General features: G+C 55.3%; 2 protein-coding genes across 2 annotated transcripts; both read right to left on the bottom strand.

Moving 5' to 3' along the window:
- Positions 1-443: 443 nt before the first annotated feature.
- On the bottom strand, positions 444-4575 carry LOC141969467 (11-beta-hydroxysteroid dehydrogenase 1-like). Its single transcript, XM_074925290.1, has 7 exons — positions 4570-4575; positions 3869-3960; positions 3207-3337; positions 2501-2612; positions 2183-2368; positions 1517-1660; positions 444-1106 (listed from the first exon to the last, which is right to left on the bottom strand). Exons 2-7 carry the CDS (start codon positions 3954-3956, stop codon positions 886-888), a joined length of 882 nt encoding a protein of 293 aa, XP_074781391.1. The 5' UTR covers positions 3957-3960; positions 4570-4575; the 3' UTR covers positions 444-885.
- A 742-nt stretch (positions 4576-5317) lies between these two features.
- On the bottom strand, positions 5318-10666 carry LOC141969513 (11-beta-hydroxysteroid dehydrogenase 1-like). The gene is made up of 7 exons (XM_074925397.1): positions 10492-10666; positions 10293-10384; positions 9541-9671; positions 8850-8961; positions 8014-8199; positions 7064-7207; positions 5318-5685 (listed from the first exon to the last, which is right to left on the bottom strand). Exons 2-7 carry the CDS (start codon positions 10378-10380, stop codon positions 5459-5461), a joined length of 888 nt encoding a protein of 295 aa, XP_074781498.1. The 5' UTR covers positions 10381-10384; positions 10492-10666; the 3' UTR covers positions 5318-5458.
- Positions 10667-14292: the final 3626 nt, after the last annotated feature.

Raw genomic sequence — 14292 nt, 5'->3', positions numbered from 1 at the left:
TCTCTCCAACTTTTCTCTAAGCAGAGCTAGCGATTATCTTTTGAGCCATCTCCCTTTATCGGTCTCCAACACGTGGAGGTTTGAGCGCTGGTTCACGGCGCTGCTTGTGGCACTTGGTGACTGAGTCTCTCCGAGCTGCTTTGGGGTAGAGAAATCCAGACTTAGGGAAATACAGTAATGCTATTATTTTAAGGCTTCTTGCAGATTGGAAAGGAAAAAACGTGTGTATCGGCAGCTGAGGAGAGGTCACCCATGGCAGAAACTCATTAAGGTCTTTAGAGAAGTGAAAGCAGCGTTAATGCAAATCATGCAGGGAGGTCGGTTTAACCAGCAGGGTGCTGATAAGGGCTCTGGGCCCATGCACGTGGGAAGGGAACACAAGTAAGAGCAAAGATCTTGGAAAGTAACATAGGATTTATTTTTACAAAGATCAGTTTAGAAGGGATACATGACAAAAAAATTTCCTGCTTCAAAGACCCTCTCGTGCCTTTGGGGGGTTTGTGCTGCTTGGCCCCAATCCTCGTGCTGGGCCGAGGCTCAGCACCGCTGCCTTCGCGGCTTTTGCTGGGGGGGGGGGGGGCAGTTTCTGGAGGTTGAGCAGGAAAACTTGCTGGTGAGCAGGATGCTGGCAGCAGATCCTGCTGCGAGGAGCTCTCCTGAAGCGCCTCTTGGTTGGAAAAAGCCAGTTGCAAGAGTTCATGACTGAAAAGGACAATTTGATGCAGCGTGTTGCAGGCTTCTGGTGTGTGCTGTCTCAGGTTGCCAGGGTGCGTCAGCACGGGGCTGCCCTGGTGCCATGGAAAAGGGCACTCGAGTAGCTGGATTTAACGCCCAAGTCCCTTGTGCTTGGCCCAAGGTGTCCCAGCGCATTTGCCACCCCGGGGGCTATGTTCTTCTGAGGTTTTCCACTTCATAGTTGCTCCTGATGAGGGAGTCGAGTAAGTCGGGGGCTATGTTCCGGAGGAGGACCATGCTGCCCACCACCCAGGGTGGGTAGTGCAGCTCCCGCTGGCGCAGCGCCCCGCTCCTGATGATTTCCAGAGCACACTCCTCCTTGGGCGCTGGCGTGCTCCGGATGACGTGGGAGATGGCTCGCACGGCATTTTCTGGGGAGACAGGAGGACAGGGAGGGAAGGAGCAGTGTCAGATGGAGGGGCTGCCACAGATACCATCATCTTTGGGGTGGCTGCAGCTTTCTCTAACAAACCGACAGGCTCTGGGAATCAGACCTACTTAACAAGGCTTGGAATAGTTAAAATTAGTGATATCCTTCCCATTCCTTTCCACCTCTTGAATGACCATAGGACAGAATCCCCACCTCCCCTGGGTTTACTGCAAGGACAGTGGAGTCAGAGGTCCCAGGCCACGCTTTTGAAAGAGTTGGGCTCCCATTTGCCCAGTTGCGCAGCGGCGAAGCAGCGTGCTGAGCAGCCCAGGGCTGCAGGGAGGGTGGTGGGCTCGGCTTGGCTCTGTCTGGGAACACGGAGTCAGGGGTCCCCAGCGATGCTGAGCTTACCTGTGTTGATGTAGCCCAGGATGCAGAGTGTGATGGAGACGTTGACGTTGTCTATGATGAATTCATGTCGCAAGGAGCTGAAAAATCCCTCTAAGGCAAACTTAGTTGCCGAATAGGAAGCGGCAAACGGGGAGCCCATTTTACCTGGAGCGGAGACACAATGTCGGGGTTCGTATGCTGGGCAGACACAAGGCTGCATGGCTCTCCCTTCTCTAGCCCTTCAAGTAGGTACAATATTGTGATTTAAGGTGACAGAATAAGCTGCCACAAGTGCTTAAGAGAAATAAACGAATGCAGGGGTGTTTGAAATGTAACATATGGCGTACAATGGCACGAAGTACCTTCAGTTGTGGGTGATGCTGTTGTATTCCCGCATATATAAAGCGAATGCATGTGTAACACGTGGCCATGCACATAACCTGCAGTGGTGTGCCACCGACTGCCGTGCGTGGAGGTGGCTGGTGGGATGGGACACAGAATATAAATCCCCCAGAGGACTTGAATTGTGCATCCAGGATATAAACATATGCCGATCCTGACTCCCGGTGGGGTGGCTCTCTGCCTTATGGGCCTTATGCTGTGTTTTGGAGAAGAGCCGCAGCAGGGAGCCCATGCAGGCAGAGGAAGGGATGTGGGCAGGGAGAGCCTGGCCCCTTGTGTGCTCACCCGCCATGGATGAAACCACCACGATGCTGCCCTCGCTCTCCTTCAGCATGGGCAGGGCAGACACGGTCATCGCCACGTAGCTGAGGAAGTTGGTCTCCAGGAGCTTTCGTACGTGCCCAACGTCCCCGTTGAAGTAGTTGAAGTAGCTGTAACCGATGTGATTTAGGATGAGCATATCGAGGCCTCCTGCAAGCAGAGCACGTTCGCTGTTAGCAACCGGCGTCAAAAACCAAAGCAGCTTCTCGGTGGCTGGCATGGCCCCAAAATGTAGCCTGGGGTGTGTTGGGGAGCGAGGAGGGGCAGCTCCCCACCACCTACCCCAGGTGTTCTCAGCCTCCCTCACCACCACTGCAGGGAACGTGGTGTCTTCCATGGAGCCGCTCACGTAGCGGGCGGAGGCAGCACCCAGCTCCAGGCACCGCTCCACAACCTGCAGCAACAGCGAGAACAGTGTTAGTGTCCGGGGACTCCCCTCCCACAGACCCCCTTTGTCCCACAGAGGCTGGGGGTGGGTGGGCAGTGCATCTCCCTGTCCCACGGGAAACCCTCCTCCCTTCATGGGAGGAGAAGCCTTGCTTAGAGAAATGTTCCTGGCTGCAGAGTTAAACAATGGCACATCTGAGCCAAATGTTTAGTATTTATCAATAGGGACATGATTGCTTAACTTCGATTGTTGTATATGGGATGCAAAACCAGTTCAGACTTTGAGAAGGGGCAAGGGTTGATCAGACCAGGACTTGGGCAGACTAGTGTTGTCCTTGGTGGTGGAGATCAGAATTCACAGCTGAAGACTGCGGAGAAAGAAACGTTGCGCTGTCAGCATTGAAAATGCAATTGGTGGCGGTGGTGGGGAAGTGTGTGTGTGTTAGACCAGGCTGGTGCTGGGGGAATGCTGGGGTCATCTGTAGGGTGGCTGGCATCCCCGCCTGCCTGGTCCGGGGTGAACGTCCACATGCTGTCTGCCTGTGGGCTTCTGGATTGCAAATGTGTTTTGCCAGCCCGGCACGCTCTGCTTGCCATTTACTTTCTGCAGCTTGGCCTCCGTCCGCGCCGTGAGCAGTAGGTGAGCCTCCATGCGTGCCAGGTGATACGCCACCTGCTCCCCGATGCCGCTGCTGGCTCCTGTCACGATCACCCGCTTCCCCCGGAGCATCTCTGGAGAGGAGGGCACAGAGCTCAGCGCGGGCAGAGACCCCACACACGGGCACTGCGGCTCCTCTCGGCCCCTGCCACCCCTTGATGCCGGCATGGGGAGCTCCCCGCTCGCACAGACCCCGACTGGAGTGTGGCGTTAATCCCGGTTTGGGGGGGAGCACATGCAAGGTTTGAGCTCTGCGTCTGGTCTGGTCTGGGAGCAGCTTTTGGAAGTGGCAAGAATTGACTAATAAAAGGATTAAATGTTTAAAGCGGGAAACCGCATGTTTCCTAAATAATTCACTGAGCTCAGAGGCTTACAGAGTGTCCCAGCAGGCCCTGTGTAATGCCGTGAGCATTCCCTCGCACCGGGGCCTGGCTGCGCTCCCCTCCGAGCCCTCAGCCCTCCCGCGCTTCGGCTCTTCCCGCGGCGCTCTGACCCTTCCAAGGGCCTGTGGCTCCTCTGCGCAGGCACACGCTGCCGCTGGCAGCAGCCTTGCTGATTGTGCTTTTAAAGCGTGATTTTATGTTTTTTTTTTTCCAGTGACTTACCTTCGTTGAAATTCTCAGGTGCTGAATAAAAATAAAGAGCCAGCGCCAGTCCCAGCAAGGGGATGAAAATCTTCAGGAGCAGACCCATCCCTCTGCGAAAGCACAGGCAGAGTGAGGCAGGCTCCGCGGCTCTGGCCGCGGGGAGGTGGACGCGTCAGTGGGTTGCAAACGGGGCTGGGAGCGATAGCAGTTTTGAACCCGTTCTTATCTTGTACAAGTTTGCTGGTATCTGTTGGACCTTTTCTTTGCACTTCCTGTGATTTAGCAAACATTAACCTAACGGAGGGAGTTGCTTTGGACTTTAGGCTGTCCCTCTGCACCCTCGTCCTGCCTGGAGTTTCGGGCGTGTTTGAGGGTGTTGAAGGGAAGGCGCTGAAGCCTTCCGGCTCTGTAGAGCAGTGGGGGTGTGTTTTGGTGGCTGCCTTTGTGGCTGGGACACCTGTGTCCCCTCAGGGCAGACCTCCATGGGATGGACATCCTTCTCTCTCTCCTTTCCACATCTCAAACTGGGGAGACGCTTCCCTTCCCCGCTGGCTGCTGCAAGGGTTTACTGGTCAGCAGCATCGCTGTGGTACGGGCTCGTGAACATCTAGAGAGCAGGGCTGGCAGAGTTTGTTTTTAGACCCTTATCGGTGCTTCTGGCTTACCCTATGTGATCCCACCATTGGTGTAACACTGACAGTTTGTTGAGCGGCTCTTACCCCTGAAAAAACGGGCTCTTGTCTTGAGGAATCCACTGGTGGCAAAAGGCAGCAAAACTGAGCGGACGAATGATGAAGACCTTCAGCTCTCGGAAGCGTTGTGTGTAGCACTGCTCAGCATCTGCCTGGGCACATGGTGAATGGATTTACAGATGATTTTCTGACAGGTTTAAGGGGTAAAACTCCCTCTGTGGGCACTGGTTTGTGTAAGTGACCTCAGGATAAGGAGAACAGAAATACTGGTCCCTGATTTCCTTTAGAGAGCGAGATGCAAACCCACCCCGGGGAGTGCCTCTGTGGGATGGGTTTAGGGAAGTTTCGCCTTGCTTAGTCTCGGGACAGGTACCAGTTAGTGCTGGAACGGCCAGAGCCGTGGCGGATGTCAGCGCATCGGCTCGGGGCCGGAGCTCGGAGCTCGCTGCAGGCTGGCGCCTGGGCTCTGCCTTCAGCTCCTGGGCCCCGAGCCCTCGGCGGCTCCTGGAGGCAATTCCCAGTTACAGCGGTTGTGTCAGAAACTGTCTGCCGACTGGGGAAAGCTTCGCTTGGGGCAAAAACTTGCATTTCATTTGGCCAGTGAGCTAACAGGCCGGCAGAGAGTTATTCCTAAAATGAAATGATGATTATTGCAAGGGTTTCTCTCTCCTGTGCGAGGCGGTGGGGTCGGGCCCGTTTGAGCAGCGTTTAGCGGTGGAGAAAGGGGCTCAAACACACACACACACACCCCCGGGACGCACGAAGCTGCTCGGTGAGTAGTTTTTATTTCGGGATTAGTTCGTTCCTTCCTCAAGGCCCCGGGAGCTCCCCGCAGGCCGGCGCGGGGGGGTGCTGCCCCGCGGGGGGGTGCTGCCCCGCGGGCCGTCCCGCCGCGCCCCCCGGCGCTGGCTCCGGCTCAGCGAGGGCGGGCCGGGGGCCGGTCCAGGCGGTAGCGGCTCCGCACCAGGTAGTCGAGCAGCTCCGCGGCCCAGTCGCGCAGCAGCAGCGGGAGGCGCGTGGCGCCGTACCGGTAGTAGAGCTCGCGCCGCCGCAGCGCCGCCCCCTTCAGGATCTCGAGCGCGCACTCGGCGCGTGGCGCCGGCACCGCCCTCAGCACCGCCCCCGCCGCGCGCACCGCGCGCTCTGCCGGGACAGGCCGTCAGCGGGGGGCGGGGCCGAGGGGGACCGGGCTGGGAACGGGGGGGCTGAGGGGGACCGGGGTGTGACCGGGGGGGCCGAGGGGGACCGGGCTGTGACCGGGGGGGCTGAGGGGGGACCGGGCTGGGAACGGGGGGGCTGAGGGGGACCGGGCTGGGACCGGGGGGGCTGAGGGGGGACCGGGCTGGGAACGGGGGGGCTGAGGGGGACCGGGGTGTGACCGGGGGGGCTGAGGGGGACCGGGCTGGGACCGGGGGGGCTGAGGGGGGACCGGGGGTCAAACTGGGGGGGCTGAGGGGGGACCGGGAGTCAAACTGGGTGGGCTGAGGGGCGGACTGGGGTTCAAACTGGGGGGGCCGAGGGGCGGACTAGGGGTCAAACTGGGGGGGCCGAGGGGCGGACTAGGGGTCAAACTGGGGGGGCCGAGGGGCGGACTGGGGGCCGAAGAGCAAACCGGGGTGTGAACTGGGGGGGCTGAGGGGCAGAGGTGTGAATTGGGGGCAGAGGAGCGAACCAGTGGTCAAACCAGGGGGTCAAGAAGCAAATCGGGTGTTGAACTGGGGGGGGGGGGTGAACTGGGGGGCTGCAGGGTGGAGGAGCAAGCCAGGGGGTAGAGGGGAGCAAGTAGAGGGTCAAACTGGGGGGCAGACCAGGTGTCAAACTGGGGGGCGGAGGAGTAAATCGTGGGGGGCAAACTGGGTGTCAAAGGAGGGGGCTGAGGAACAAACTTGGGTGAAGCGGGGGGGGAAACCAGGAGGCTGGAGGGCCGGGGGTGAACCAGGGGTCAAACCAGGGAGCAAACTGGGGGCTGAAGGAGGAAACCGGGGAGGCCAGAGGAGCAAACTGGGGGTCAAACTGGGGGGGAACAGAGGAGCAAAGGCGGGGGGGGTCGGCAGAGGAAGGCTGTCTTGGTTCATGTGGGGCAGGGTGGGCAGAGAGGGGCCTGCAAACTGTTCAAACGGGACCCGGGGGGACGCGCATCGGAACGGGGGTGAATTCCGGAGGCCGAGTTCCTCCCCGCTGCCCGCACCCCCCGCGCATCGCTGTGGCACCAGTGGATGGGATTAACTGGGGGGGGGGGGCTGGCGCAGCCTGACAGTCACTTAGTACATCCCAGCCTGTACGTGGCAGCTGGTTTTACGCAGCATGGGAAAGGAAATGAGTTCTGAGACTGGTTTTTAGTGGGATCCCCCAGAGACCTGAGCATGTGTTGCGCGTGCTCGCGCTACGGCGGGGCTGGAGGAAAAAGGCAGAGGTGAAGGGGAAGGGGCGGTGGCAGGGGGAGGTGAAGGGCAGGGTAGGACCCGGGGATGGGGATGGATGCTCGGCCCCTGATGGCCCTGATCACACAGCCTCCTCTTACCGGTATCGATGAAGCCGAGGATGCAGAGCGTGATGGAGACGTTGATGCTCTGAATGCTGAATTCCTGCCTCAGGGAGCTGAAAAATCCATCCAAGGCAAACTTAGTTGCAGAGTAGGGAACCGTGAAGGGAAACCCGACTTTACCTGGACACAGAGGGAAATTTTGTTATAGTGCAGGAAGCTGCTCTGCCTAAACCTCTGTTTTTCCCTTCATCAGATACAGGATTTTACTCAAAGGGAGTTTACTGTTAGTGAAATGTCATCCTGGCACCCGAGCAGCAGCATTACAAATATTCCCGTTGGCTTCCAGCTCTTTTAAGGCCAACGCCATGGCTCATGTCTCTGCTCGGGGTGTGAGCAACCCGCAGTAACTCTGAAACCCTCAGCGGGGAGAGATGGAGCCAAGTTTAAAGCCCTGTCTCTGGATACTGAGCGGAGCGGATTGCCAGAAGAATAACCAGCGTACTGGCTGGGAGCGCAGACATCTGTTAGTAATTCAGTTTCCTGACTTAACAGAAATTCATTAGAACAGAGTTATTGACGGACTCTATTCACAAAAACATAACTCGCTCCCCAAATATTAGCAGGAACTTGACCTACCAAACCAAGATGAACAGTCAGAAAAGCAATGCAGTGAGAAGTTACCCCATTTCCACTTTTCTCCATAGAACTGGGGGTATAGGAGCTCTGCTGCTCTAATGAGCCTGACACCGGGGTTGGGGGTTTAATTACGGGGCTGGTGAAAAAGCAAGCTGGGGTTATTGGATCGTATCAGAGAACACATTCTCTTGAGAAGATATATTTTGGGTTGTTTTGAAGTTCGGGTGTGTTAAGAAGCAGTTACGGCTCCTTTAGGCTGCCTGGCGTCTCTGCATGCCGCTTGCTTCCGACCGTCAGCCCGCGGTGTCTTTTGACTGAATCCCACGTCACCTACCTCGCTCCCCACTCACCCGCCATGGATGAAACCACCACGATGCTGCCCTCGCTCTCCTTCAGCATGGGCAGGGCAGACACGGTCATCGCCACATAGCTGAGGAAGTTGATCTCCAGGAGCTTTCGTACGTGCCCAACGTCCCCATCGAAATAGCCGAAGTACGATGTGCCGACGTGATTAAGGATCAGCATGTCTAGGCCCCCTGCAAGCGGAGGAGCAGGCATTAGTGCTTGGGGGAGAGGGCTGAAACCAGCAAAACAGCCTTTCCTGGGAGCAGAATGAACATAATTTTTAAAAAAATTAAGTTTTTTGGGTCAGAGCTGTGGCCTGTTATCTCTGGAGTAGGGATATAGTCTGAAGGGTGGCTGCCAGTAACAATTTTGTTGTGATGATTTTTTTTTTCTGGTTCAGAACACAAATACCATGGTAGAAGGGAGATCACCCTTGAGTTGTCTGTTGGTCCAGGGCGGGAGAGGGAGCACTCCACAATGAGCTGAAATACTGCATTTCCCCAGCCGTGACCCATGGCCACAAAAGCAAGGCTGCTGTGGGCCTGATGGACAGTTTCAGACCGCAGTAGCTGGGGGTGATGAAATCCAGGATTCTGACACCGAACAGGATATCATGCAAGCACAGTGCTGAAATCGAGAGCGTAGTTCAGCTTGAGCTGGAGCGATGAAGCCAGGCAGACAAGCGGGACTGCAAAGGGGCACGATTAGAGGAAAAATCTCTCCTGTCTCACCCTATCTCCATCTCTCCAGCTTTTTTTAGTGGGCACGTGGCAAAAAGCAGCACAGCCAAGGTGAGATGCGATGTCCCGCTGCCGTTTGAGGAGAGAGGCTGTAAACATACCCAGGGAGGCCTCTGCCTCCTTCACCACGTGCTCGGCGAAGGCCATGTCCTCCATGGTGCCGCTGACGTACCGCGCCGAGGCTGCCCCCAGCTCCAGGCACCGCTCCACCACCTGCCGCACCAACACGACGTGTCAGAACCCCCTGTCCCTGCCCTGGCAAGCCTGGCGCGGTAGCGAAAGAGGGTGTCTGGGCTCCCTGCGATGCGTCCCTGCCTTAAAACAGTGGTTTGGAGTTTCGGGAGGATGTTTGGAGCCTTTTAAGCTTCAAAGGGAACCTAAAAAAATTATTCCTTTGGTGAAGGCATTGCCCAAGGCAGTCTGGCTCTTTCTCGGTGCAGTCTGTGCCGGAATTGCATGTGTGGCGAGGGAGCAGGAGCTTGTATATCACTGGAGTGGAATGAGGGTGTGTGCGTGCTGAGGGCGCCTGTGCGTTTGGGGATGTGTGCGCAGAACGAACAGCCTCCAATATGCGCGATGCGGAGCGCCCGTGTCTGCAGGAGAGGGATTTCTGTGCACGCAGGAGCCCCAGACAGCACAAGTATGTGCACCCGTGGACGGAGCTGCCTGCCTGTGCCCTGGCAGTTACCGGCGTATATCCATGCATGTACCTGTGACGCGAGACCGGCCTGCGCGTGTGTGTTTGTGCACCGCTGGGAGCGCGCGTGTGTGAGTGCTCAGCTTGCCATTTACTTTCTGGAGCTTGGCCTCTGTCCGTGCTGTGATCAGAATGTGGGACCCCATCCGTGCCAGGTGATAAGCCATCTGCTCGCCGATCCCGGTGCTCGCTCCAGTGACAATCACCCGCTTCCCTTTCAGCATCTCTGGGGACCGAGGCACAGGGATTTAATTTATCCAAACACTATTTAAAAAAAAAAAAAATTAAAAAGATCCCCTAATGCCCTTCGGAGTAAGTAGTTAATTGGAAGCGAAGTGAGCCTGGAAGCACGAAGCACTCAGCACCAGGATGTCTCTTCCATCTGCCGGGCAGCGCTGTGCTGCGGAGCAGCTGCTGCTCCTCACTGACTGCAGTGACCCGGGCACAGCGCTCGACTCTGTCAGCAGGGTTTTTTTTCTGCAAGTCAGACACAACTCACAAACACCCCAACTATGCTGCAATAAAAAAATAATCCGCTGTGTGCATGCTTCAAAACTTAAAATCGAACATTTAAAAGCCATGTTTATAAACTCTTCTGCTACATGCTGGAAAAGGGACCCCTCTCTGTCTCAGTCCCCCTGCCTCACCTGCTCCCTCAGGAATTATTTCTGCACATTACTGGCTCAGTTTGATTTCAAATCTTTGTTAAAACAACTTTTCCAGTATCAGCCACCACACAAAGCCTCGGACATGGTTTGTTCCAAGCTCTGTACAGTTTCTATGCAAAAACACTCAAATGTGACTTTTACTATTCTTCCTTAAAGACAAATTCACTTTTAATACTTACCTGGTTTGAAATTCTCCCTCGCAGAATAAAACCAGAAGGCCAAAACCAATCCCAAAAAGGGAATGAGAACCTTTTGCAACCGACCCATCCCACTGTGGAGTCAGGAAATAAAGCATGAGAGAGAAGGGAGGAAAAAAAAAACAACCAACCCTCTGCAGAGCTGCTCCAGAGAGAAGCAGCAATGCCAATACTTTAAAACCTGTTAGCGAAGGAACTGCGACTTCCAAAGCACTGGAAAATCACGGGTGGATGGATAAGTGAAGCAAACCCTTTGATTTGCTCCCCGCTGGAGCTGGCAAGCCTCGGCCTAACCAGCAGTGCCGTTTGGGTTCTGCCCGGCTCTTTTCATATTTCCTGTCCTACGTTAAAATGCAGAATTTTGCACAACACCCTGGAAGAGGTGTGTCTTTGCTGAGCAGCGTCAAGTTTCACTGTGAGAACATCAGAGGGAGCCTAGTGCAGGTGGTCATTCGTTGCCTTTTATTCCTGCTGGCAGTGTCCGTGGGGGCCCGCGGGGATGCCGTCCGGCTCCGGTCGCTCGCAGCGGGTCAGGCACCGGGGGCTGCTGCTGCGGGGGGTCGTGTGGCAGATAAAGTCCTTGTCGCTGCTCCCTGCCCCAAAGCCGCTGCTGGGATGCTGGGCAGCAGGGGCCTGGCAGCACATCCCAGCCCCAAAAATGTTTTGCTGAGGCAAGGTTTATTCTTTTTCTCTCTACCAACTCCTGTGAGCAGATGAGGGAGCGGGGGCTGAGCTGGACCCATCGCCAGGGGTGCGCCTCTCCAAGGGGCCATTCGGGCGCAGAGAGGTTTGTAATGAAATACTGAACGTTGTTTTCTGCAGGGAAATACGGCCTTGCTTCTGTAGTTCCTGCTTCGAGTTTTGCAAGAGCTTTGCTCTTACTTTTAAGTGAATATATTTTGAGGGAAAAACACGTAACATCCGCTAGCTCCCCGAGTCTCGGCAGCAGCATGTTCAGTGCCATCGGTCTTACGCAACAGGTATAAACTGTGTTCCAGCCTTGGTCTGGCGCTGGGATCTTCATCGCAGAGCACCAGCACCTGCTGTGCTGCCTGGGCTGGGGACACGCTGCGGGCCCCTCCTGCGCTCCTGGACCTGCCTCGCTGGATGGAGCCTCTGCCCTCGCCGCGGGGGCAGCCGTGGTCGCCAGGACAGGAGCCTCCTCTGCGGCGCGGGGGCTGCACTGTGCTCTCGTTTACGTGGGCACAATGTTGTCTTTGGACCCCTCTACCATGACCAGCCAGAAAGAACTATTTACATTTTTTTTTTTTCTCCCTATTGCAGCTTTAAAATAAAGATTTAATTTAATGGCACAGCTGGTAGGGTGGCGGAGCTCTCTAGCATTGCTTCTGCTTGATAATTTTTTTCTTTTTTTTAACTTTCTACTTCAGCCTCAACTTCCCTCCTGTAAGAAGTACTCAGCCCACACTTGGTCAGGGAACACTCTGCTTTTTCCTGCCTCTCTTTGCTTTGAACTTGGGTCGGGATCATGGGACAGCCGTTTCATTCCATAGCTTGAAAAAAAAAAAAAAAAAAGAACTAATTAACCTTACTTGAGCTGTGCTGTTGTCTGTGTGGCTGGCAGGGAGAGAGGCTCTTCTCAGCTCTTGTTTATTGCTAGCGTTAGGATACTGCAATAAAGCAATAACTGCCAACCTTTGCGCGCCGCCTGCGAGCGTGTCGGGAAGGTGGCGTGCTCTTTGCCCCCCGTCGGTGCGGGGAGACGCGGGGCTGGAGGCGGGCGTGCGGGGGCCAAACACCGCGCTGGCGTCGCTGGTGTGTTCTTTAACGGGAATGGAGGGTTGGGTTGGGGGGATTTTGTGTGAAACAAAAGTAGCTGATAATAAAGGACTGCAATACTGAATGTTTTGAGCGTAACTTAAAACTCTTTATAAAGGAGAATTTGTGGATGCGCCGCTCAGGCTGTCCTGTGTGGAAATGAAGGCCGGGGGTGCTGGCCTGGTCCCCGGGAGGGCTGGGGGCTGCGGCAGCAGCAGGAGCTGCCGGATCTGCCTGCGTTTCGCTGCCCGTGGGTTTGCTCTTGGCCGCCTGTCACCCTTCCAGGGCACTGCTGCTCCTCACTCCCACTCGCAGCTTTTTCTGGGTTTGTTTTGCGGTATGCAACTTAAGAACTTGTTTTTAACCTTTTCCTGGGGGCGGGGAGTGAGGGAAGGAAGAGGAGGGCAGGAAGAGGCAACTGTGGAGAAGTGTTTTCTGATGGCAGCTGGTCCTGGACCAGCTGCTGCCAAACCTTCTCGCCTTGGCAGAGGGGGCCCGGCGCCGTGCCGGGGGGAGCAGCTCACTGCGTCTGAAACGGCTTCACCCGAATTATCCTGGATGCGTCCCCCCACCGCAGGTCGCTTCTGTATCGCTCATCTGTTTGAAGCCGTGCTTTTCCGGGGGTGATGCTCGGCCTTGTGCTAACTGCGCCGCGCAGGGGAGGTTCTTCATTTAGTGCCGCCTGGAGCTGCCTTGGAGGAAACAAATAGGCGAAGGAAACTTGTTCTGACAACAAACTGGCAGGGCAGCGGAGGGGGGAGCTGGTGCAGAGCCCCTGCCTGGAGGGAGCGTGTCCCAGGGCAGGGCTGGGGCTCGGGCAGGCTTGTGCATGCAGCTCAGGGACTCAGAGGCACTTGGCAGGAACTGGGATGCCACTTCTTTTTTTCCTCTTTGGAGTGATATTTGGCTTTTTTCAACCCGTTATTAAATATTTGTTAAATGCAGAGGATTATGATTTTTTTTTTCCTCCCCTCTTGTTTTCCTTTATCAAGCAGACTTTGAAACATTATTTCTCATACGCAGCATACTTTACCATCAACACATCTAATTCCGCTCTTCAGATGGGATATCACCATTATAAAGGCCTGCCCTCAGTTATACGCGCATTAGGCTGATGTACGTGTCAACGTGATGCTGCTGGGCCGCGACAGATGCGTGTGTGTGTTGGCACGGCCGCTCGCCGCCTCGCGGGGCTCCTGGACACAGCCCACGGGCAGCGCCGACATCCTGCAAATGCCGTCGCTGTCACGGCTGCACCGCTCCTGAAAAATGCCCTCTCGGGTCCCAGGGGAGACTCAAGGTGATCATAGGGCCGTCTTTGATTTGACATGATATTTCTACTTGCTGCTGGTTTAGAGAAAATACTGTGATGTTTTAAGGCCTGTCTAAGCACTGAATTTTTTTTTTTTTTTTTTTCCTGCATGACCGAATTGGGAATTGCTGCCTTTGATATTTGATTTTTGGTACTGTGGCTGCTTTAAGTGTTGGCCACTGTCCATGTTCCCAGTGCCCTTGGTGTTGGATGGCAGAAGCTGATAGGCTTATCTGGGCCCCTAATTTTAGCCTGGCACCTCTCGAAACATCCAGAGTCCAAACTGCAAATATCGAGTGAGGACGAGATATTTGGCTCATGCCCTTGAAGAGACTGGCCTGTGAGGGAGGGCTGCTGGGTTTTAGGTGGCCATCAACTCCATATGATGAAAGCCTGGACAACGACTCCAAGCTGAAAGAAGATCTCTGAAGAGGTGTTGCAGGATGGGGACAAACACTCACTAGTTTTCATGCCAGCTGCAGTTTTCCTGAGGATTTAATGCACCAGGAAAATGTCCCATTTACAGGTTAAAGTAAACTGAGTTCTGACAAGTCTTAAAAGGAGAGTAACAGAAATCAACTTCATGTGATGCTCAGCAATCTAACTCACACCTTGGGCAAAGTGTGGCCCTCCTTAAGAGCTTATTCCTCTGGACTTTAGTTTAAGTCAGTCTTATGCTCCATAGGCTTCTACACTGAAGCTTACTCGTACTGACTGTACATCTTACTCCGTCTGGTTGCTCTCTGATATATCCCTGTATTTATAATTAAAATTTCTCTTTACAATTCACACACGGGCTTTCGGAGTGACTCCGCCGTGTTCCGTGGCCGGTGTGTGTGGACGCTGGTTGCATGGGGTTGTGTTTGGGGCAGTTGTACTGGCCAGGGCTTT

Source organism: Athene noctua, chromosome 23, assembly GCF_965140245.1.
Source record: "Athene noctua chromosome 23, bAthNoc1.hap1.1, whole genome shotgun sequence".
Classification (NCBI taxonomy): domain Eukaryota; kingdom Metazoa; phylum Chordata; class Aves; order Strigiformes; family Strigidae; genus Athene; species Athene noctua.
Note: the sequence above shows the minus strand (reverse complement) of the source record. Positions and strands in the feature narration are given on the sequence as shown.